Here is a 22,752-nt window from a genome sequence, read left to right on the forward strand (position 1 = left end):
TCACATTTTTAATATTTACCTAAAAACATAATATAAATCTCCCCTTCTTAGGCTAGAGTCATTTTGTTCAAGGAGGTGGTTAACCTGGTTGGTTCAATGGATTGGACGGAAGTAAAATATGGATTTCAACTTTCTGCAACTATGGTACGGTCTTCTACTGTGATGCTCCTCGATGCCAAACATTTTGCAATGATGTGGATCATACCTCTCTTGCATATGGAAGATTCTCCTATGGTGGTGAAGGCCTCGGCATTGTGGTTTTTAGCCGCTGCTACCCATCAAGGCTGTGTCTCTACAACTTGGAGAGCACACGTCATATCGGCATCGTTTAGAATGCTTAATGAGAAATCTTACGGAGTCCATTCATTGTTATTTTGATTTTTCATAATCAATAAAGATTTTCAAATCCTATATGGATTTACAAATCAATAAACAAATAACACCCCCTTAGAAATACTCATGGATTTGTTGCTTCATTTTCACTTTGAAGTGAACCCTTTTCAAAAAGAAAATAAAAAATATGTGAACAAAAACTACACACTCACATGGCAATCTATCTTAACATTTTTGAAGTACATTTTTGTGTCAGTTTTACGGATCAAATCAAAATTGAAATATATAATCCGTTTCAATGATTTGGATTCTCATTAATTATAGTAGTTTTTATATATATGGTCATTCATCAATATCATAATATTTGTAATTTCTATTATTAACAATAAATATGGTAATTAATAAATATCCTAATATTCTAAAATTATGGTAATTAATAATCTAAAATTATAACATAAAACCAAAATTATTTAAATCAAAAGTAAATACTAGATATTAAAATTTAATAAAAGTACTTATTTATTTATTCTTAGTAAAATATACATACTTATAATTCATTAAGTGCGATGAATTACTTTTACATACTTAAAGAAATTGTCTCATCGCAAGTAATTAGTATATTCCTTTTATATAGTCACAATTTCTTCAATTGTTGAAAAATTCTTGGGTTCACCCTCTTATATTCACCCCCTCTTAATTAACTAATCAAAATACAACAAAAGTCATGTCATATATCATATTTATAAAATAAATCAAAATTAAAATAAAAAGACAAAACAAATAAAGGAAACAAATTCATTTTACATTATTGAACAAAAATTAATCTATTTTTAGAACTCTCCAACATAGAGGAGTCAAAGTAATTAATAATAGCTTAACAAATGTTTTGGCAGGAGGAAGGGGCCAATTAATGAAGATGGAGAGAAAACATATATAGTAACCTTTGAAGCAAAATATTCAAAATATTTTTCCCAGAGCAAGGTTTTATTATATTTTGTCAGATGACACACTAATAATTCGTTAAAAGTCACTAGCAAGTAGCAACCATATAAAAGGATTATGTTTGTGTAACACATTGTGTTAATTGACTAGAATGAATATTTTTGAAACACTGAAAGAAAACTAAAAATCTACTCACGGTTTTAAAATGCTCTATTTTTCTGTAAACCAACCAAAAATAAGCCAAAACCAGCTGATCATAAACGAGAGATGTCCACCCCCTAAAATAAACCATAACCCATGGCGTTGTAGTTTGTTATTCTTGATGCAAGATGTCTTGGAAGTTGTAGCGGAGAGGAACTGGACAATAATAATGGTGGCATACTAGCATGGTCTTTAAGTATATAAAACGATACATCCAACAAATTTTGACAACCTTTTGCATCTTCACCCCCATGCATAATACCACCTAACGATTACGACACGTCATGTATCTATCTCGCAATTTTTGGGGTCCAAATCTTTTCGTAACGCCAAATTAAATTCCAGTGATATCTCTAGCACTGAGTCTGGAGGAGAGTAGAGACATCTCAGCAAATGTTAGGGGTAGACCTCACCCCAACAAGAGACCCGGCCCAAGAAAAGTCAAAAATAAACCTCTTAGGAAGAAAGAGTAGTTTGGTCTTTTTGGAAAACGAACCGACACAATTCCCTATAAGTACAGGCGTACGGCTTTCGAGAAAAGGGGTCAGAAAGAGAGAAGATAATACGGATAACTACTACAAGGCTTTCACTCGTCCATAGCTAGATTCAACGAGTTCGTGGCTCGTCTATTGTATTCGTATATTATTCTCAACTCGTCTAAGTTGTGTTGTAACCCGTCTTTTGTGTCCTGGCACCAATTAATAGAAGAGAACTTCGACCTCCTTTTTACCAAACTAAAACATTCTATTGTGACCGATTTGGACATCAACAATTTGGCGCGCCAGGTAGGGGAAACCAAGTCGAATTTCTCTGACAAGTTTGAAGAACGGACCTACGACGACTGGACGAGATGACAACGGTCGACAAAGAAGGAAGCAAGGAAGCTGGTTCGTCGAGGGGAATGACAACTCCAGCAATGGAACAAGCGGAGCACACAGTCCTCCCAACACCGGATGCCCCAAGGAAGGTCGTGACAGTAGAAAGCCCCGAAACGTTCGTCATCGCGACCAACTTAACGAGCCCAACGACCGCAGAACCAACGCAGGCCCCTGCACAACTCACTTTGCTCAATAGCCAGCCCGTCTCAAGTATTGACGAACTGTTCTATGGGATTCTAGCACGTCTTGACCAACAAGAAGAACGAACCAACACCCGGTTGGACGCACTCACTGCAGCTCAGGTCAGCTCTCAAGACGAGATCAATCATCTTCACAACATTCGGCAAAACCCAATGAACTTTCTCTCAGCAAGAGTGATGCCAGGATCACATACGCACACCAGTGGACTGGAGCATAACCCTCTCCCACACATTAACGAACAGAGCAACGGGGCAAAGGATGCCGAGCTGAGAGAAATCAGAGAGAATATGCAAGAAATGGAAACAATATTCCACAAAGCAACAAGCAAAGCACCCGAAGTAGAACTCATACTCGAAGCGACGCAACAAACTCCATTCTCTCGAAGACTCGCTACAGCAGCAGTGAAACGAGCAGTCAAGCCAAGGCTGGGCTATTATGACGGCACGGCCGACCCACGAGACTTCTTACTTACTTTTGGCGTGGCTCTTGGACATCTACAGTTCAGCCCGGCAGAATATGACGTCGGAGCCTGTCAAGTTTTCGCCGAGCATCTAACGGGAACCTCCCTGAGTTGGTTTTCGCAACTTCCATCTGGTTCAATTGACAGTATCGAAGACCTGATAACTGAATTCTTGAAGCAATTCTCTGTTCTAATGGAGAACAAGAATTCCCATGCCAACTTATACGCTCTAACTCAGCAGTGAAATGAATCGCTTCGGTCCTTTATCGGACGTTTTAAAGAAATCATCGTCAATGTCTCAATCCCGGATGCTGCCGCTATCGTTGCGCTCAAAAACGCACTCTGGTACGAATCTCGTTTCAAGGAGGAGTTGACTTTGACACATGTGGAAACAATAGCCGATGCTCTGTGCCGAGCTGCGAAGCACATCGAGCTTGAAGAAGAGAAAGTTGTCAACGCTAAGAAGCTTCTGCAGAGACGAGTGTTACAACCAGTAGCCGTAGCTCATTAAGTCGAACACCTCGAATCACTACAACATTTCACCAGAAATCAAGACCGAACTCGTCGAACCTTTGCGATCGGCAAAAATAAGTACATCCGGAAAGAAGGGGGTGAGAATAGCACAACCCCGTACTGTGATTATCACCAGAGTACTACCCATGCAACGAAGAATGTCGTTGCCTCCAGACAGTCTTGTTGGAACAATACAAGAAAGGAGCAATAGTTGTCGAGTCAGACAGAAGCAACACACAGACAAAACAACCAGTAGCCTGACCCGGACGAAATGACGCAAAGCGCACCGAAAAAATCGCTCGCAAATTCGTCAAAGATTCCAAGACGCTCGCCAACCAAAGTGAAGACAAGATGGAGGTTCAAAATGATTTCATTCATGAAAAGCGACCACACACAGATTGCAAGCCCGATCAGCGCCCTCCAAACATGATTATGGGCGGCCTAGCAGGATGCAACGACTTGGTTAAGTCAATAAGAGACTACACCAAAAAAAGCTGAAATGAAGAAATCCTGGCCATATGAGATTGACTCTGACGACATGCCAATATCTTTTGACAATAGCGACCTTGAAGACTTGGATCTACCGCACAACGACCCATTGGTCGTCGAACTTCTGATCGGCGATAGCAAAGTAACAAGAATCCTAGTCGATACTGGAAGCTCGGTAAATGTTATTTTCAGGAACGTCTTGGCGCAAATGGAAGTCGGCGAAATTGACATCAAGCCAGAATGTCATTCTTTAACCGACTTCGACGGGGATCACATCATGACAATCGGCACCATCGATCTGCCATCTTCGTGGGATGGATAGCAAGATATTTCAAATTTGCAGTTACGACAAACCGACGATCTATAACGTCATCCTTGAAACCCCGTGGCTTCACAAGATGAATGCAGTCCCATCGACAAACCATCATTGCGTCAAGTTCCCGACCCCAAAAGGTGTGTACACGCTGCGCGAAAATAAGCAGAGTGCAAGGGCATGTTTCCTGATTGAGCACTAATTGCATACTGGAAAGAAGTTATAGCAATCAAAGCAACGGGTCGGCGATGATAGCACGTCGCCAACGGACGGAAAACCGACTCCAATCCAGCAAGGTGTTGGTGCGATAGAAGAAGTAAATCTCGACGAGACTGATAAGAAACGATGCGTGAATATCGGAACGGAGATAACTCCAGCTATGCGCGACGAGTTAATTCTTTTCCTCAAAACCAACATCTCGACGTTTGCATGGACTGTGACTGACATGAAAGGAATTGATCCAAATGTTACGACTCACGAATTTAACGCCGACCCAATGCACAAACTGGTCAAACAGAAAAGACGTAAGTTAGGCCCGAAAGATCGCAGGCAGTAAATGATGAAGTTGAAAAACTCCTCGGCGCCGGATCATTCGTAGAAGTAAAGTACTCCGAGTGGTTAGCCAACCCGGTAGTCATCAAAAAGAAAAACGGAAAATGGCGAGTCTGTGTGGATTTCACCGATCTTAACAAGGCCTGCCTGAAAGATAGTTTCCCATTGCCAAGGATCGATCAACTCGTCGAGGCAACCGCAGGCAACGTGCTGTTAACCTTTATGGAAGCCTTCTCCGGGTATAATCAAATCTTAATGCACAAAGACGACCAGAAAAAGACGTCGTTCATCACTGACAGAGGAACCTACTGTTATAAGGTCATTCCCTTCAGCTTAAAAAATGCGGGAGCAACGTATCAACGACTAGTCAACAAGATGTTCGCCGAGTAACTCGGCAGGACTATGGAAGTGTACATAAACGACATGCTCGTCAAGTCGCAACGCGCAAGCGACCATATCACTCATCTGCGGTAGTGCTTTGATACACTGAATAAGTATGGAATGAAGCTAAATCGGGCAAAGTGCACATTCGCAGTCAAGTTAGGGGAGTTTCTCGGATATCTGGTAACTAGGCGAGGCATCAAAGCAAACCCAAAGCAAATCAAGGCGATCATCAACTTACCATTGCCGAGAAATGCCAGGGAAGTGCAACGGCTAACTGGACGAATTAACGCTCTGAATCGCTTTATATCCAGATCAACCGACAAATGCCTACCATTCTACCAACTCCTCAAAACTAAAGGAAAATTCGAATGGACCGAAGCCTGTAACAGCGTGTTCAACGTTGAAGAGTTACTTATCAACACCCCCGATCTTAGCCAAGCCGGAGCTCGGCAAAATCCTATTTCTTTACATCGCGGTCTCCGAGTCAGCAGTTAGTGGAGTACTAGTTAAAGACGATCGAGGAGAGCAATGACCCATCCTTTATGTAAGCAAATCCCTCGATGACGCGGAAACCCACTACCCAACAGTCGAAAAAGTCGCTCTGGCAGTCGTCACATCTGCAAGAAATCTCCGACCGTATTTTCAGTCGCACACCATCGCCGTCCTGTCTAACCAGCCCTTACGATCTGTACTGCATAGACCGAACCAGTCCGGTCGATTAACAAAGTGGGCGATCGAGCTTAGCGAGTATGACATAAAGTACCAAACTTGTCCAGCCGCTAAATCCCAAGTACTAGCCGACTTTTCAATTGAATTACCAATAGGTGAAGCCAAGCCAACACCACCGATCCGTTGGATGACCGATGGACCCTGCACGTAGATGGTGCATCCTCCCATCTCGGGTCCGAGGTAGGAATTCGACTAACTAACAATGTCGCCGAGTACGAGGCTAAGACTCGCCAACGGAATGCAAATCAAGCGGATTTGAGCTTTCTGCAACTCCCAACTCGTCGCCAACCAGTTCAGCGGTGAGTACGATACAAAAAGCGAACCTATGGATCCGGACCTTCGATGATATGGATTGTTCGGATCTTGTCCAAGTGCTTTGACGAGTTTGAGCTCATCAAAATTCCCAGAGGAGATAACGCCCTAGCCGATGCCTTAGCAGCACTCGCCTCAACGTCAGACCCAGACCTTCGACGAATCATCCCAGTCGAAAGCATCAACACGCCAAGCATAGGAGAAACGCACGCCTAGACATGCATCGCTCTTCACCAACCTAATAGAATTAGAACCACCAACCGAACAGCGACGTCACGCCGAAAGTGTGAACCTCCATCAAAAAACAACAAGATGGATTGGCGAGTTGACATCCGCACGTTTCTCGCCGATGGCGACGAGCCGAAAGACAAATGGGCCAAACGACGACTGAAGGCAAAAGCTGCCCACTATACCTTAATGAAGGACCATTTACTCCGGTGGACCGCGTCAGGAGCCCTTTTGCTATGTATACACGGCGACGACACAAAGCGTGTCATGATGGAGACACACGAAGGAGCTGGAGGTAACCACTCGGGTGGTCGAGTCCTGGCACTACGAATAAAAAAACATGGTCATTACTGGCCGACGATGATATCCGATTGCGAAGAATTCATCGCTAAATACGAAAAGTGCCAGCGTCATGCCCCCATTACTCATCAGCCGACCGAGCTCTTAAGAGCCGGCATAGCCCCTTATCCTTTCAGGCATTGGGCAATGGAAATCATCGGCCAATTACCGACTTCCAGACAAAAACAATATATACTCTTCCTCACCAACTATTTCACTAAATGGGTCGAAGCCGAGTCTTACGCCAACATCAAAGCCAGGGACGTCCAGCTCTTTGTCTGGAAGTATATAATTTGTCAGCACGGCCTCCCGTAAGAAATAATTACTGACAATGGATCGCAGTTCATCTCCCTGCAATTTGAGAATTTTTGCGCAAGGTGGCGAATCAAATTGAGGAAATCAACGCCGAGGTATCCACAAAGGAACGGGCAGGCCGAGGCGACAAATAAAACTATACTCGACGGCTTGAAGAAAAGGTTGGATACCAAGAAAGGTGTCTGGGCCGACGAACTTGACGGAGTGCTCTGGTCCTACCATACAACCCCGAGGCAAGCAACTAACCAAACTCCATTCAACCTAGCATACAGAATGGAAGCAATGGCGCCCGCCGAAGTCGGCAGTACGAGTCTCCGATGAATAATGCTCGTCCAAGACACCGCACTCAACAGTCAGATGCTCCTAGACAGACTCGATGAATTACAAGAGGAGTGCGATAAGGCACTTCTGCGAATCCAGAATTATCAACTCACCGCAGCCAAGTACTACAACAAGAAAGTCCACAATCGACTTGACGAAGGGGATCTTGTCCTCCGGAAGGTCTTCGAAAATACCGCCGAGCCAAACGCGAGAAATATGAGAGCCAAATGGGAAGGTCCATACCAGGTATCCAAAGTCGTCCATCCTGGCGTGTACGAGCTTTTGACAATGAGCGGCGACCCGGTGCCAAGGTCTTGGAACTCCATGCATCTAAAGCGATACTACTACTAAAAAAAAAAAAAAAAAAAATGAGCTCGGCTATGTTCAGCTCGCTTTTTCTAAATTCGAACAACCATGTAATGTGAACTACGAGCGGCTTGATCCCTCCTGATCGGGGGGTACGTAGGCAGTCCCGTTTAACGGGACACAGCTGCCAATAATATAAAATTTCTTTTACCATAAGACTGAGTCGTTGTTATTCGCAAACTATTTAATTCGTTACTCTGGCCCAGTAACGACTCGACGTTCCGACGTACTATTTAAAGCCGAGTTGCAACTCGCACAAAAGGGATAAGCCGACCATCGCGAGTCGCACCTGGTTATACGAAGTTAGCCGAGTTGAAACTTGCACGACAGGCATAAGCCGATCATCGCGATTCACACCTGTTGAAACCGAGTCGCTACTCGTAACAAAAGATAAACCAACCATCATGCATTGTGTCAAAACAGTCTAAAAAAAGACAGGAAGGAACGATATAAAGTAATCAGATATTAAACTTTATTAACAACAACGACAAGTCTGATGGAAGCAAAAACAAAAGACAAAGCTCGACGAGCAGGTACAACATATAAAACCTAATCATTCAATTCCCAGATTGGCGTCGGAAGGTTCGTTGAACTCCAACCCGCCAATCGTTGTCTGCCAGTAACGACACGACTCCTTCAAATCTCTCAGCACGTTCATCGAAACATCAGCGCCTCTAGCAATCATCTCCTCAAGGTATCACTATTTCTGCAAACGATGCTTCGCGACGAGAGCGCTCATCCAACAATCGGTCCCATCTCCACTTCGGGACAAAGAGCCCCTCGTCGATCAACATTTCGAGGCACTCTACAATCCCGTCTACACAACAGAAGTGGAAATAACGCTCGAACGAGCGACGAGTGGCAAAAATGTAAGCCCTCAGCCGCCGGATGCGGGAGTGATACTTGTCATGCTCCGAGCGAATCAATTTGTCGGATCTCACGGCAAGTCGCTACTGCGCCCTTCGTAGCCACGCCGACCTCGTTGTTACCACCATCAGAGCAATTTCTCCTTCCTAAAAAATATATATATGGGATGAATCGAGCAGTGAAAGGAGATTATTTATACAACGCAAGGCACAATTTCCGAAAAATAAGCGACCAATAGGAAACACTTCAGAACTCACAGCCATTAAAGGATAAAGCGATTAAATGCAAACAGGTGTTAAAAATTCAAAGGGCGCCAATCCCCCTAAATACAGCAGCACAAAAAGGAAACGATAAGGGGGGGAGCCAACCCCGTACACGGCAATAAAATAGAAAAAGGGAAGCCGACCCCTGTACACGGCAATAAGATAGAAAAAGGGATTATCATCACACTTCAAAGTACCAAATTAAATACTGTAGAAAATAACTCCAAGTCAGTCCTATATACTGTATATGAGTGTAGCTTTTCATGCCTGCGTGCGTGTATATCTACACTAGTATTTTTGCAGCAGTTTTTGCTCAAAAATACTTTTTGGAAAGTTTTTACATTTAATGCATTGACTTTAATATTAGTTACCAAAACTTCAAAATTAATTATAAGTAAGATTTTTAATAAAAAAAAAATCTTTCTACCTCATTCAAACATAAATATATGATTCTCTTTCATTTTTATTTGAATTTACATTTAAATTATCTTGAATTATTCTATAATACATTTAGTTAATAAAAATTGTAACTTTTCCTGCATATGATGTAATACAAAATTTTTAAAACGGACTTATATTACTCAATAGATGAATACAATTTTTAAAAAGGTTAAATATGAAAATTATTTAAAACTTTTAAAAAGTTAAATATGATAAATATTATACCGTAGATACACAATAAATATTAAAAATTAAGATGATATAGTGTGAGGTAAAATATCTCGGGACGTGGTTATATAGCGGGACGGGTTTTATCGATATTTATATAGCTGGACGGGACGTGGTTATATAGTGGGACGGATTTTATCGAGCCGACCCCTGTACACGGCAATAAATATTAAAAATTATATTGCGGTATTATATGGTTTTTTAACAATTATTATATAATTATAACATATTTTAACAACAAATGAAATTTTGAAACTTATTTAAAAAATCCATGAAATTTTTTTGTTGTTGATTTTTTATAGCAAAAATGATTACTTTCTTAGTGGAAATCCATGTTCTTAACCCCAAAAGTCTGATTTTGTTTTTTTTGTTGTCTCTCTTTGTTTCTTTCAGCAATTTCTTCTCGGTGGACGACGAGCATTAACGCGTACTAAGGCAAGTACTTTTTAATCTAAATAAAATGTTTAGTGGAACTAATGACTAAAAAAGAACAAAATGTTCAAAAAATTGTTTAGTAATTGGGCTTCGGTCCAGTAGATTTTAGATTTTAATGTTGTTTTTTTTTAAGGTTTTGCAAAGCCCAAGAGGGCTCACTTTCGGAGCACCGCCGGTCCTCGGAGCGCCGCCGGTCCTCGGAGCGGATCATCGTCGGCTATCTTCAGAGAGCAGAAGAAGAGGAGCATGCATTCAGAGTTTCTCCATTTCACCGGTAAGCTTTAAAGTTGTTGTTGTTTGTTGAATTGCTTTAGACACATGTGTACAAGACTTGAATTTTGGTTGTGTAAAGTGTAAAAGACTTGAAATTTGGTTGTGTTGTAATAAGTTAAAATATGGAAATGTTGGTCATATTTTTGTTGTAATAAGCTAAAGATAATTAACACTATGTTTTCAATCTACGAAAATAACATTTTGTACTATATACTATAAATATATAATAATATACAATTTTTATTTATCTCTAATACTTTACAATATATCTTAAAAGTGGCAACTCATCATGACCACTATCATGACATCATTTTCATATCTTCATAACCAAATGATAAAATACGTTATTTTGATTTTCATAATCAATAAAGATTTTCAAATCCTATGTCGATTTACAAATCAATAAACAAATAACACCCCTTAGAAATACTCATGGATTTGTTGCTTCATTTTCATTTTGAAGTGAACCCTTTTCAAAAAGAAAAAAAAACGTATGTGAACAAAAACTACACACTCATATGGCAATCTATCTTAACATTTTTGAAGTACAATTTTGTGTCATTTTTTTAATTTCTATCATTAGCAATAAATATGGTAATTAATAAAAATCCTAATATTCATCGAGATTCTAATCATTTAATCTGAAATTATAACTTAAGACCAAAATTAGTTAAAATAAAAATCGAATAGTATATATTAAAATTTAATAAAATTACTTATTCAATAATTCTTAATAAAATATACATACTTACTATAATTATTTCAAATTCAATACCTATTTATTTAATACCTGATATTTTAAATGTTTGCAAATAAAATAAATATAAAAGTTTAACATGCGTTAAAATTTACTCAACTGATTAACAGAGTGTCGCAATTATGTCAATAACTAATTTGCAAGCATCAAACTTTGTATAATAAAATATACGTTAATCTCTTTTTATGTATGATTCCTTTTCAATATGCATGTTCACAAAAATAATATAAATGTAATGATTTTATTATTAGAATTAGTAATTTACAATATTTTTTTTGTTTTTATTTACTTTTTCGAAAATAGTAATTGTAATATTTTTGTATTTTGTATCTAGCAAGTTGTGGGCTCACTAAAACTGTCAAATTTTCAAAGTGTTTACTATTTTCATATTTTGCAAATTAAATACCTCTCTGGGACTATGGATTCAGTAACAAGAATAAGAGAATCAATCTTTCATTCGATTAACAAATGATTTGGCAGGAGGAAGGGGCCAATGAAGATGGAGAGAAAACATATATAGTAACCTTTGAAGCAAAATATTCAAAATATTTGTCCCAGAGCTATATTGTCAGATGACACACTAATAATTCGTTAAAAGTCACTAGCAAGTAGCAACCATATAAAAGAGTAATGATCCACAACAACAAAATGCAGTAAGATAAAACCTTGAATCTAATTAGAAACACAAAACTTAGCAGCTACTCTCGTAAGTGTAGATTTATAGGTATCCCCATCAGTTCCTCTAAAATGAGTTATTTGCAACTCAGAGCATAGAACCAAGACTGTGTAAGAGTCCAGACATTTGAGGATGTCCGGGTCTCTATCATAATCCTAATTTCCCAAAAAAAAAAAAAAAAAAAGATAAAAATGGAGTTAGATTCATGCCTCTGGACTTGAAACTTAATAATGAATGCAAGTAACAACAAGAAACAGAAACTTGTCTTCACCTTTTCAGTTAGCACAATGATAGGCTTGGAATTAGTTTTTTGCTCTAGTCCCTTTGCTCTCCTCCTCATAGTTTCCACATCCTGCATTTTTCATTATGATATTAGTCAAAACCAATTTGATTTAGTTAAAAAGAATCTGTGTCTATCAACGTTTATGGCATTAAAATAATTAGGGAATAACGCATCAAATAGTTAAGAAAGTGGTAGCATTGTACCTGTGCTTCAAATAAATGATGATCACTGAAATCAAGTCTATCAACATAACGTGCTCCTGTCTGTCAAAGGTAAAACTCACTAGTTAGAAACCTAGCATTGCAAAAACTGAATCTTTTTTAACAAAATCCAGTGAGCATGAAACTACAGAATAGCACAAAACAAGTTACCATCACAATGCTCTTGACAAATGCGTCAGCGAATCCAATTGCGGAAACACATAGCACAGATGCACATCGCAATGCTTCTAAAGCGAGATGTGACTTAGCATTGTTAACATCGAACAGGAATTTGGGCACCATGTTGGAGTAAAAAATCGGGATCGACTTTTTGAATCCTTGTATAAAGTTCTCAATATCTCTGAGGCTTTGTTTAGTTATCTAAAATGATCCAAAACAACAAACCTCAATAATCATCATCATCGAAAAAACGGGAAATAAACAAAAACGGAAACAGAGAGTTGTCAACGCACCAAGTTCACGTGGTGTACTACAACAATATCTGCCCGCTCAAGCGCCACAAGAGGTTCACGTAAGGGACCAAGGGGAACTAAATGACCATTTCCCCACGGATTCATCCCGTTAAGCATCACAATCTCGAGATCACGAGACAAACTCCAATGCTATCTACCAAACAAGAGAGCAAGTCTTTGAAAAGTGCAGTAAACAGCCACAACAAAGAAAATCTCAGATTCCTTTTGGCTAAATAATAAAGCTACACTTTTTGAATATACCTGCATCCCATCATCTAGAACAACTACTCCAATTTTCTGCGAAATGTTCATAGCTTCTGCTCTTTCATGAAGATCAAAGAATGACCTTATACTAGAAGGATCTACACAGCCATACTTTTCGAAAAACCAAGCAGCGGTAGATGCCCGGTTTGCACCAACCCCAATCTTTACCGGTCCACCTTGAAGATGTCTTTTAAGCATTTTGGCTTCATCTCCACCACCATAACCCTGCCAGTGAATATGTAGTGTCTAAATTCACAAGCAAAACACTCTAAAAATTCAAATTCTAACAATTAGAAGAAGAATGGGAGGGGATTTACACGAGTGAGGATAAGAGGTGAAAGTCCAGAATCAACGAGGAATTGAGAAATGTATTCCACCATTGGCGTCTTCCCGTTACCTCCCCAGCTCAGATTCCCAACGCTGATCACCGGAACCGGTAATCTTCAGCATCAATTTTTTAATTCCAGATATGTTATTATCAAATCGATTAATAAAAAAAAAAAAAAAAACATAATTAAAAGTGATCGAGTGAGAGAAGAACTCACCGGTGTTTCTGAACCAATGAGAAGCGGTAGAGAGAGCGGCGGATTTGGAGAGCGACTCCGTATAGAGAAGAAGCGAGTGTGAGGATGGGAACGAGAGAGCGGTGAAGTGCAGGGGATTTACTATGGTCTCTCGTGTTGGCGATTTCGTTCACCACCTTCCGCACCTTCTCCATTGACTTATTGATTTACTTACTACTATACAGAAGATGTTCGTTGAACTAAGACGGATATTATAAAGTCCGGTTAAAATCCAGTCTTTCGGTTTACAAAAGTTGGTACATGAAAAACGATAATAACCGGCACTCATCGGTATTGGAATTCAAATTTTTTGTCAACAAATTTCATGAATCATGATGATTTCTTACCAAATTGTATAAACATCTAAAATTAAATCTGTGCTAACCGGTGCATCTCTTTCGGTTTGCATCTTTACAAATTGGAAAATACAAAATATCGATTACATAGCTTCAAGAACTAAAAGTAAAAGTATTTAACCCTTTTGAAGCTTCGGGGTCTTGGATCTTCGTAGAACACAGACACCACCGTCACACATGTAGTCTCTAGATCCAGAGGATTCCTTTGCGAAACAGCTGAAAATATTTGAGAAGAAACCCATCAGTCTCTGAATCTAGAGAAACTTTTTGATCACAGACACATGGGCTTTCCAGGTTCTTTGCATCTGTTGTATACATTGTCTGATATATAAAGAGCAAAACTCCAAGATTCATATATCAGAGGTGGAAATTAAAGATAGGAAGGAGTCAATGGGGGTGTGCTACACAAATAAATTACGTTTGTTTTATCAAGACTGAAAATGAAACACGTTGCTAATATATATCATCATGGACCACTAAAGTCTTCCTAACGAACACACGTTTGCTGATGAAGTTGTTGGTTCCAATAATGTTAAACTAATATAACGTATATGTATGTGTCAAAGAGAGTTTGTGTTCGCAGTATCCTACCTGAGTTCTTAAAAGGAAACAATGGCTTCCTTCCTTGAGCTCTTCGCCTTCTTCTTTGGCTGTCGTTTCTTTCTGGACTTCTTTAACCCGCCTCCTGTCTCCTGCGGACAATAATAAAGTTCAAAGAGTTAGTTCACAGAGAAGGTTTATGCATAACATTATTAGATGGTATCAACCAGCTTCAGTAGATGCTGACCTTTTTGTAACATCTATATGCACTTTGACCTGAGAACTCCTGTCCGGTTTTAGAGATATAAACCTACAAGAGCAAGTAATATCAGAGAATACAAAAGTTTCAGACGTCCCTTGCGTCTGTGTGTTCTGAAACAAATAGTTCCCATGCTTAAAAACACGTCTGCGTGTATGATTTACACATTTGTTCCAGTTACATACATTTCTATGTAGTTTTTCTTAATTGTGGGAAACAGAAACCTACCTTCCTTCCTTCTGCGGATGTGAACCAGTGACCTGCAGAGCCACTCTTAGCTGATACTCGTCTTTTCCCAGCATCCGTTGGAGCTGCAGAACTCGTTTTAGGATTCAACCAGCCTCCAGAAGTGTGAGCGCTCTCTTGGCCCTTTGAAAACTTTGACTTTGTTTGCCCTCTTCTGGAGCTTTTGCTGCAAGAGGCTCCAGTTTTAGAACTCCCGTTGCTGCCAAATTGATTCCTGCAATGGCATTCGAAAGATATGTGAATCCCCAGAAAGCAGAAGATTTTAAGTATCAAAATAAGAAAGGCATTAGGAGTAACCTACATATAATCAACAAGGAACACCTCTCGCTGGCTCTCCCTATCATTGACAATTCCAAGGGGCAAAAAGTTTGGTAACCGCTGTCGAGCTAGATTCCTGATTCTTGGATCACTATGCAAGAAGAAACGATGAGATGGAGGAGAAGGTTGGGACAAATCCAAAAATTGCCCAGTTTGCTGAAAGCCAGTGACGTTATGATCTCCGCTATTGCTACTACTTGCCACAGCGCTGCTTTGTTTCTGAGCTGCGTTAGTCGTCTTGATAGAGCTAAAATAGTCCTGACAAACATCATCCAAAGCTGGCGTTTGAATCTTGGCACTTGCCGGGCAAAAATCTTTCCACAGATCTTTAATACTGGGGATAGATCCAGGTTCCTTTCTCTTTGGTTTACTTGGAACAGATAGGTTATCCTTTGAGGATGAATTAGTTGTTGTAGTTACTCCGCTTAAATCTCTGCTAGCGGATGGATGGTCATCTTCTGAATCTGAATCTAGAAGCTGGAACCTTCGCAGAGGACTACGAGTTGGTCTCTGAAACAAAGATGCAACAGAACTAATCCCAGAACCAGCAGATGCTGGAACATCCGACTGCTTTCTTTTGCCCCGGGAGATAGAAGGCTGATTAGACAAGACCCCAGTACCATGAAGTGGCACCCTTGAGCTGCAACTAGAAAAATGACTCCTAGTTGATGCAGGTGCATCTGCATGTAGCAATACAAGAGGGTATATATCAAGATGAAACCAACAAAAGATGGAAGAGTAAATACATCACAAGCAGCCTAGAGAGAATTATGTTAAGCATCTATCCACTAAAGAAATCTAAATGAAAACAGTTTGAGTGGAATGAAACTTAATCAAGTTAAAATTATTGTCCGTGCAAATACCAAATTCTCAGCCTGAAGACTCCACCAAACCCACTCTACCTACTAGTGTCAACAACTGCAATCAAGTTGTCATCTTTGAACCACATCAAACTGATCCAGATAACTAAAATAGAAGAGGGTTTGCATCAACTTCCTAAATTACTCAATAAACTAGGGATGGTCTTTCATTATCAATGTATCTCCGATCCAAGAAGCCTAAGTTTCCCAGTTTCCCAATTCAATTCGAACATAAACCCGAAGAGTGAAAAGGCTAATTAGCTAATAAAAGTTAAATAAGAAACCTAACAATGCTCGATTCAATTACAGTAGTTTAAGTAAGACCCATTATTTCGAAAAGAGAAAGCAAAAGCTCAGAAAGTAAAATTTACCCGTGTGAGAAGAATCCTCTGGAGAAGAGAACTCCTCGATGTCATCATCATCCCGATCCTCCCTGAAACCTAGCAACTCACTGGCCACGCCTCTATCATCTTTCGCAGGACACTTGTTGGGATTAATCCCTCGTCGCAGCCGCTTGAGAACAGGGCTCGCATAATCTGGTTCAAGCTCCTGATCGGAATCTGGGACCGTGAGTCCAGGCTCTGGCTCGTCCCCAATTAAATGCTCGCCGGAGAAGCTAGGGTTTTGATGGGAATCAGACTGGGGATCCAATGCAGCATCAAGATCAAACCCTAGCGAAAACGATGGCGGCTCAATTGAATCCATGAGAATGAATTAGGGATTGGAGAGGAAGAGGAAGAGGAAGAGGAAGAGGAAGAGGAAGAGGAAGAGTCTTGAAAGACATGGAATTGGCGCGTTGGTGTGCCAAAGAAGCTTGAGATTTCGTGAAATTTGCCCGCCTCAGTGCACAAATCATCATTTTAAAATATTTCAAGTGACTTTTAATTTAATTCATGCGGTCGGTGATAATCAATCACCTTTTCCACTGAAAAAGAAATCAGAACGATGTAATAAATGGGCCGTCAGGAAATTGAGCCCATAATGAAATTTGGTCGAGCGGTTTCCTAACAACGTCCATCTACTCTGATATCAAGCGTTAGGCATTTATTTACAAAGCTATATTAATTCGTAATATAATTTTTAGTATGTTCAATTTAAAAATTATTTACACTTTTTACATATTTGGTCGAAAACTCTTACATATTATCATCCATAAGTGGACCATATTTGTTTTACATAAAAAAAAAAAGTAAAATAAAGTTGGTTCAAGCGTATATTTATAATCAAAAGAAAGGAACCAAAAAAAAAGAAAAAAAGAACCGTATCCATTATCATTTATGTAGGTTTTTTAGTCCTAAATGTGTTATACTATCATTATTGTTTTATGTTGGTCGACATGAACTTTTGGCATTTATTTTTGTTTTATCTTCTTTGCGTGTAAGCTAAGGATTTTTATCTCCCCTTTATCATTTTGGTCACCACCCCAATTTACTGTTTTAAGCTTTTTCTCTAACTTTCCATTTTTATATCATTTACCTCTTTCTTTTTCTTTAATTTTGGTTAGTTTTACTTTCACGATTTTTAAGCTACCATTCAAAAAGAAGAAGAAAGAAAGCAGATTATCCGCAAATCCATATCACAAATTCACAACTACAATAAAATAAAATAAAAAAAGGTTTTTGGAATTGGACAACAAAAGTAATTTAATTACACATTGGAATTGGACAAGACACAGACCGAAGTACCGTTTTAATCCACTCTGAAATAAAAAATCAACGCATTCACACGAGATATAAGCAAGGGCAATTTGGTCATCGACGTGGCAAGCCCGCTTAGCTATAAGATTCCTTTTTCCCACTGAATCTGAAAGAAAGAAAAGCTCCCTCTTCTTAGATATGGAAAAGTGGGCAAGGTCGCTGCTCCTCCTTACATTGTCTCTGTTAATAATCTTCGCTTCTGTGGCGGCTGATGATTACGTCCGGCCTAAACCTCGTGAAGCCTTGCAGTTTCCATGGGAACGAAAGTCCTCTTCTCAACCCGAGCAGGTACTCTTGTGCTCCTCTGTTCTTGATTTGATCCGTTTCCGAAAAAAAATCATGTTTTGTATGGTCTGATCTCTGTCTATACTTAGCCTGCATGTGGGTCTCTGTTCGTTTTCTCCGAAATCCGATTTTTTTTTTGTGGTTGATACTTACTCCAGGGAATCCCATTTGCTCCTGTCCTGAAGTCATTTACAATACTGTTTTCAAATGGATAAATCTGATTACTCTGTAGTGTTGTTCCTACAATTAGTAATTCATATGACTTTGGACACAATTCGTAAAATGATGTTTCATTCTGAAGTAAAGATTGGTGTTTGAATGAAATTATAGCTACGAAGTGCATGATACAATTGATATTGAACAACCATTCATCATATGTTCTGTTTTTCAGATCGTTTTGGTCATGTTTCTTATACCGAGATTTTCATACTTGCAGGTGCATATCTCATTGGCTGGAGATAAACATATGCGAGTGACTTGGGTTACCAGCGACAAATCATCTCCTTCCTTTGTTGAATATGGAACATCTCCCGGGAAATACTCGTATCTTGGTCAAGGTGAGAGCACCTCCTACAGCTATATAATGTACAGGTCAGGGAAGATACATCATACAGTCATCGGTCCATTGGAAGCAGACACTCTTTATTACTACCGTTGTGGCGGAGCAGGACCTGAGTTCCATCTGAAAACACCACCAGCTCATTTCCCTATTACTTTTGCTGTGGCTGGGGATCTTGGACAAACCGGTTGGACCAAGTCGACTCTAGATCATATCGATCAATGCAAATACGCTGTGCATCTACTTCCCGGGGATCTTTCTTACGCTGACTATATGCAGCACAAGTGGGACACGTTTGGGGAGCTGGTTCAGCCTTTAGCAAGTGTAAGGCCGTGGATGGTGACTCAAGGAAACCATGAGAAAGAGAATATTCCCTTTATAGTGGATGAGTTTGTATCTTTTAACTCGAGGTGGAAGATGCCGTATGAGGAAAGTGGATCCAATTCAAATCTTTATTATTCTTTTGAGGTTGCGGGTGTCCATGCCATCATGCTTGGCTCATACACTGATTACGATCGCTACTCAGATCAATACCGTTGGTTAAAGGTGATAATTCTTACTTGTCATCCTTTTGCTATGTCTATTAACCTTTTGTTGCCACATGTGGTCAAGCAGCTAGTAACCATAGTACTATCAGCAGATGCTGTTTCAGTTCGTGGACTTAATTTTGGCGTTATGTATGATATGTGTAGGCTGATCTAGCAAAGGTGGACCGAGAAAGAACTCCGTGGCTAATAGTCCTCTTCCATGTACCATGGTATAACAGTAACGATGCCCATCAGCATGAAGGTGATGACATGATGGCAGAAATGGAGCCTTTGCTTTATGCGAGCGGTGTTGATATCGTATTTACTGGTCATGTCCATGCTTATGAACGCACGGTATGCTTAAAATTGTGTTAGTTTTTTTTATGGGTCATCAGAAAAATCATGTCAGCTATGGTATTAATTGGTTAATTGTGCTGTTCAACAGAAACGTGTCAACAATGGTAAATCAGATCCATGTGGTCCCATACACATAACCATAGGTGATGGAGGAAACAGAGAAGGGTTGGCTCGCAAGTAATTCCTCAAACTGGTTACTTAATGCTTTCATTTATTTCATTGTTATTGGTACAAAATTATGAACAAGAATCCTCTGATGGTGTACGTAGTCAATGTCTAAGATGCTTGAGCTAATTGAACATATATTATTAACATGAAACTAATCAACACTTTTGAGTGCCGTGGTTATATGATGAAAGTAGTTGATAAATTTATCTTAAAAGGGATCATGGTTGTTCACTTTCAGGTACAAAGATCCGTCGCCAGAGTGGTCAGTATTCAGGGAAGCAAGCTTTGGACATGGGGAGCTACAGATGGTGAATTCAAGCCACGCGCTTTGGACCTGGCATAGGAACGATGATGACGAGCCAACAAGGTCTGATGAAGTTTGGTTAAACTCTCTTGTGAACTCGGGATGTTTGAAGAAAAGGCATGAAGAACTCAGGAAAATGCTCTTGGAACCATAAAGTGAGATTTGTAGTAAAATAGTCCATTAAGTAAGTATATATAGAAACCTTATAAAGCTTGTTATCAAACTCCATAGACAATCACAGTTCCAACTTTAAAATTTTGTTAACTTAACTCTCTCTGTTTTGTGTTGTTTTCCCATATTTAAAATCAAAAGGTCTCTAGAAGCACGCAAGTCGCAACCTTTACGGGTTCAACGAATGTGTCATACATAAACAAACAATGTTGAAAAATTCTCTTCACTTGTTAGGTACAACAACTGTCATTATCTTTCAACGCCATACCAAAACATTCGTTCATCACATTAATCTATCTTATTATATAGATTTTAGTTTTCGTTCATCACATTAATCTATCTTATTATATTATATAGATTTTAGTTTTCAAAGTTAGTAATTCATATAGTAGCGACATGTGTCATGTATATCGATAATATTTTGACATGTGTGAAAAGAAATTTATTTAATAATATTAGTAAAATTAAAAAAATCTTAAAAATAAAAAGAGAACAATTAATATTTTTAAAAAGTAAATAAAACCAAAAGTAATTTATTATATCACTAATTTTAATAGGAAAGTTATTTATTAAATTACTAATTTCAATAGGAAAATATGTGCAATTATTAGGGAAAATATTTGCAATTTAATTGCAATTATTATTTATTACAATAATATATAATAAAAAGAAATTTATACAGAAAAATGATTAAAGTATGAAAAGGTTTAATGAGTTAAAATTAGTGATGCTGAAAAAAAAAGTGTTAAAATTAGTGATTAAACCCAGAGTATAATTAAAATAATAGTCACCTGAGGCGAGGGCTGTTCCTCCTACCACTGCGGCAGCCGCGAGGTTAACCGCCACATTTCTATTTGTGTATAGCATTTTTTTTTCCAAAGTCTTAGTTATGAAGATTTACCCTATATTGACAAAATGATTACTCGATAAAATTGTGGGGCTTGATTAATACGATATGGAACACGCTTTGTTCGTTCGCATGTAACGTGTGCGTGTGTATTTGAGTTTTATAAAAGAATATGAGTTTTTAACCTTAATTTGTCTTTCTTTATATTTTCGTTTAAAAAAAAAGTTGGGGACTGTAATAATTAATGACACGGCATAAAACAAAAAACATACACGTACAAATATGCGAACAAACCGTTTGTGAATGCTGCGTGATGTCATCCAATCAAATCGATTACTAACTAGTACTATATTAATGAATCCCAAATGACAAGTCAATAAATATATATACACATAGATTAAAACTAAGAAAATCCCACAGTTCAATATTTTCTATAGTGAAAGCAAAATGCATTTAATTAGAATTCTCGATCTCGTCTCATCTACGAAACAAAATCCAAAGCAATACCTCATTTTTTTTTAAAAATAGTCTTTGTTCAAACTTCAAAGTATTGTATTCTTGAAAGAAAGATGAGTGACTCGAGTATTTCTCTCCCAGGCGTGATAATCGAGGAACCTCTTTCGTTTCTCTCTTCCGGCGCCGGCGAAGCTTTTCTTTGCCGGCGTCGGGACTTAACCCAACTCCTCTCTCTCCGTTCTCGCTCTCTTTGTCTTGTTGTTGTTCTAGTTTTAGTTTTAGTTAAGTTCTATTTCCCCTTTAATCCCTTTATATCCCCTCCCACTCATCTAACCTCAATCACCGATCTGAATTCCGAAGAGAACAGCTGCTGGCTGGAGTTTCCCTGTTCCTACATGCAAAAAGACTCTTTCCCGGAGATGGTATCTGATGACCCAACTATTATCAGATCTGGAACTATGATCCACCAAGAGGAGACCTCATATCAGACTTCAGAGATGGCGGAAGTAGACCTTCTTGAACCATCGATTACGCTGAATCTGGTGAGGATGTCGATGGCACACGACGGCTCTCCCACTCTGGCATCGAGTTCCTGTACCGGAGATCTTAAGCTCCATTCTGTTACCTCAAGCTCCATTCTCAACCTCCAACCACCAGCCCTCTCTTCACCGGAGATGACTGAGACCCTGAATCTGACATCCGCCCAACCTGGCCGCCGCATGATCCGTACGATACACCCGCTTGAGAAACTAGGTTTCCCATTGTTGGGCCCAACAAATCTCGGCCCACTAAGGTTTTGGAGCCCGTTACTATTAGATGTCGCAATTGTTCCTCATATGCTTTTATCCAGGTTTGCTCGTAACTCAAATCCTTCCCACCCTAGGCAATTAGTGTGTAGATTTATGGAACCATTTGTTCGAAGACTGCATTTGGAAAGTAAATCACCATTGTTGCTAGATTGGTTAAGGCTTTCTTTAGGGAACCTGCTTTTAGTTCTACCCTTTGATTCGGCTCTTGAAGGCAAATGCCTGAATGAACTCGGCATTATGATCCAGACCATAAGGCGCTGTGATCACCGATGTATCTTCACGCTCCCTTCACCATCTCGCTTGCCTACTAAGAACTCTAAACTGCAATTTTTTAACTTTGTGAAGTTCCCTCCCAAAACTCTAAAGATCAGTGGCATTATGATCCCAATTCCAT

General features: G+C 39.3%; 3 protein-coding genes and 1 pseudogene across 3 annotated transcripts; 2 read left to right on the forward strand and 2 right to left on the reverse strand.

The window, feature by feature from the left end:
- The first annotated feature begins 3,208 nt into the window (after window positions 1-3,208).
- Window positions 3,209-3,526, forward strand: LOC147926488 (uncharacterized; annotated as a pseudogene).
- An 8,114-nt stretch (window positions 3,527-11,640) lies between these two features.
- Window positions 11,641-13,846, reverse strand: LOC104746457 (putative tetraacyldisaccharide 4'-kinase, mitochondrial). The gene is made up of 8 exons (XM_087489402.1): window positions 13,582-13,846; window positions 13,354-13,477; window positions 13,034-13,261; window positions 12,773-12,922; window positions 12,471-12,680; window positions 12,303-12,362; window positions 12,088-12,168; window positions 11,641-11,971 (listed from the first exon to the last, which is right to left on the reverse strand). Exons 1-8 carry the CDS (start codon window positions 13,752-13,754, stop codon window positions 11,813-11,815), a joined length of 1,185 nt encoding a protein of 394 aa, XP_087345528.1. The 5' UTR covers window positions 13,755-13,846; the 3' UTR covers window positions 11,641-11,812.
- LOC104746456 (uncharacterized) lies at window positions 13,812-17,184 on the reverse strand. Its single transcript, XM_087489401.1, has 6 exons — window positions 16,550-17,184; window positions 15,302-15,998; window positions 14,983-15,214; window positions 14,743-14,805; window positions 14,547-14,647; window positions 13,812-14,171 (listed from the first exon to the last, which is right to left on the reverse strand). Exons 1-5 carry the CDS (start codon window positions 16,881-16,883, stop codon window positions 14,555-14,557), a joined length of 1,419 nt encoding a protein of 472 aa, XP_087345527.1. The 5' UTR covers window positions 16,884-17,184; the 3' UTR covers window positions 13,812-14,171; window positions 14,547-14,554.
- Window positions 17,185-17,944: 760 nt separating this feature from the next.
- Window positions 17,945-20,572, forward strand: LOC104746462 (purple acid phosphatase 18-like). The gene is made up of 6 exons (XM_010467945.3): window positions 17,945-18,163; window positions 18,597-19,265; window positions 19,412-19,600; window positions 19,692-19,780; window positions 20,010-20,259; window positions 20,388-20,572. Exons 1-5 carry the CDS (start codon window positions 18,014-18,016, stop codon window positions 20,227-20,229), a joined length of 1,317 nt encoding a protein of 438 aa, XP_010466247.1. The 5' UTR covers window positions 17,945-18,013; the 3' UTR covers window positions 20,230-20,259; window positions 20,388-20,572.
- The last annotated feature ends 2,180 nt before the right edge of the window (window positions 20,573-22,752 follow it).

The sequence above is a fragment of the Camelina sativa genome, chromosome 15, assembly GCF_030686135.1.
Source record: "Camelina sativa cultivar CO46 ecotype springtype chromosome 15, ASM3068613v1".
Lineage (NCBI taxonomy): Eukaryota > Viridiplantae > Streptophyta > Magnoliopsida > Brassicales > Brassicaceae > Camelina > Camelina sativa.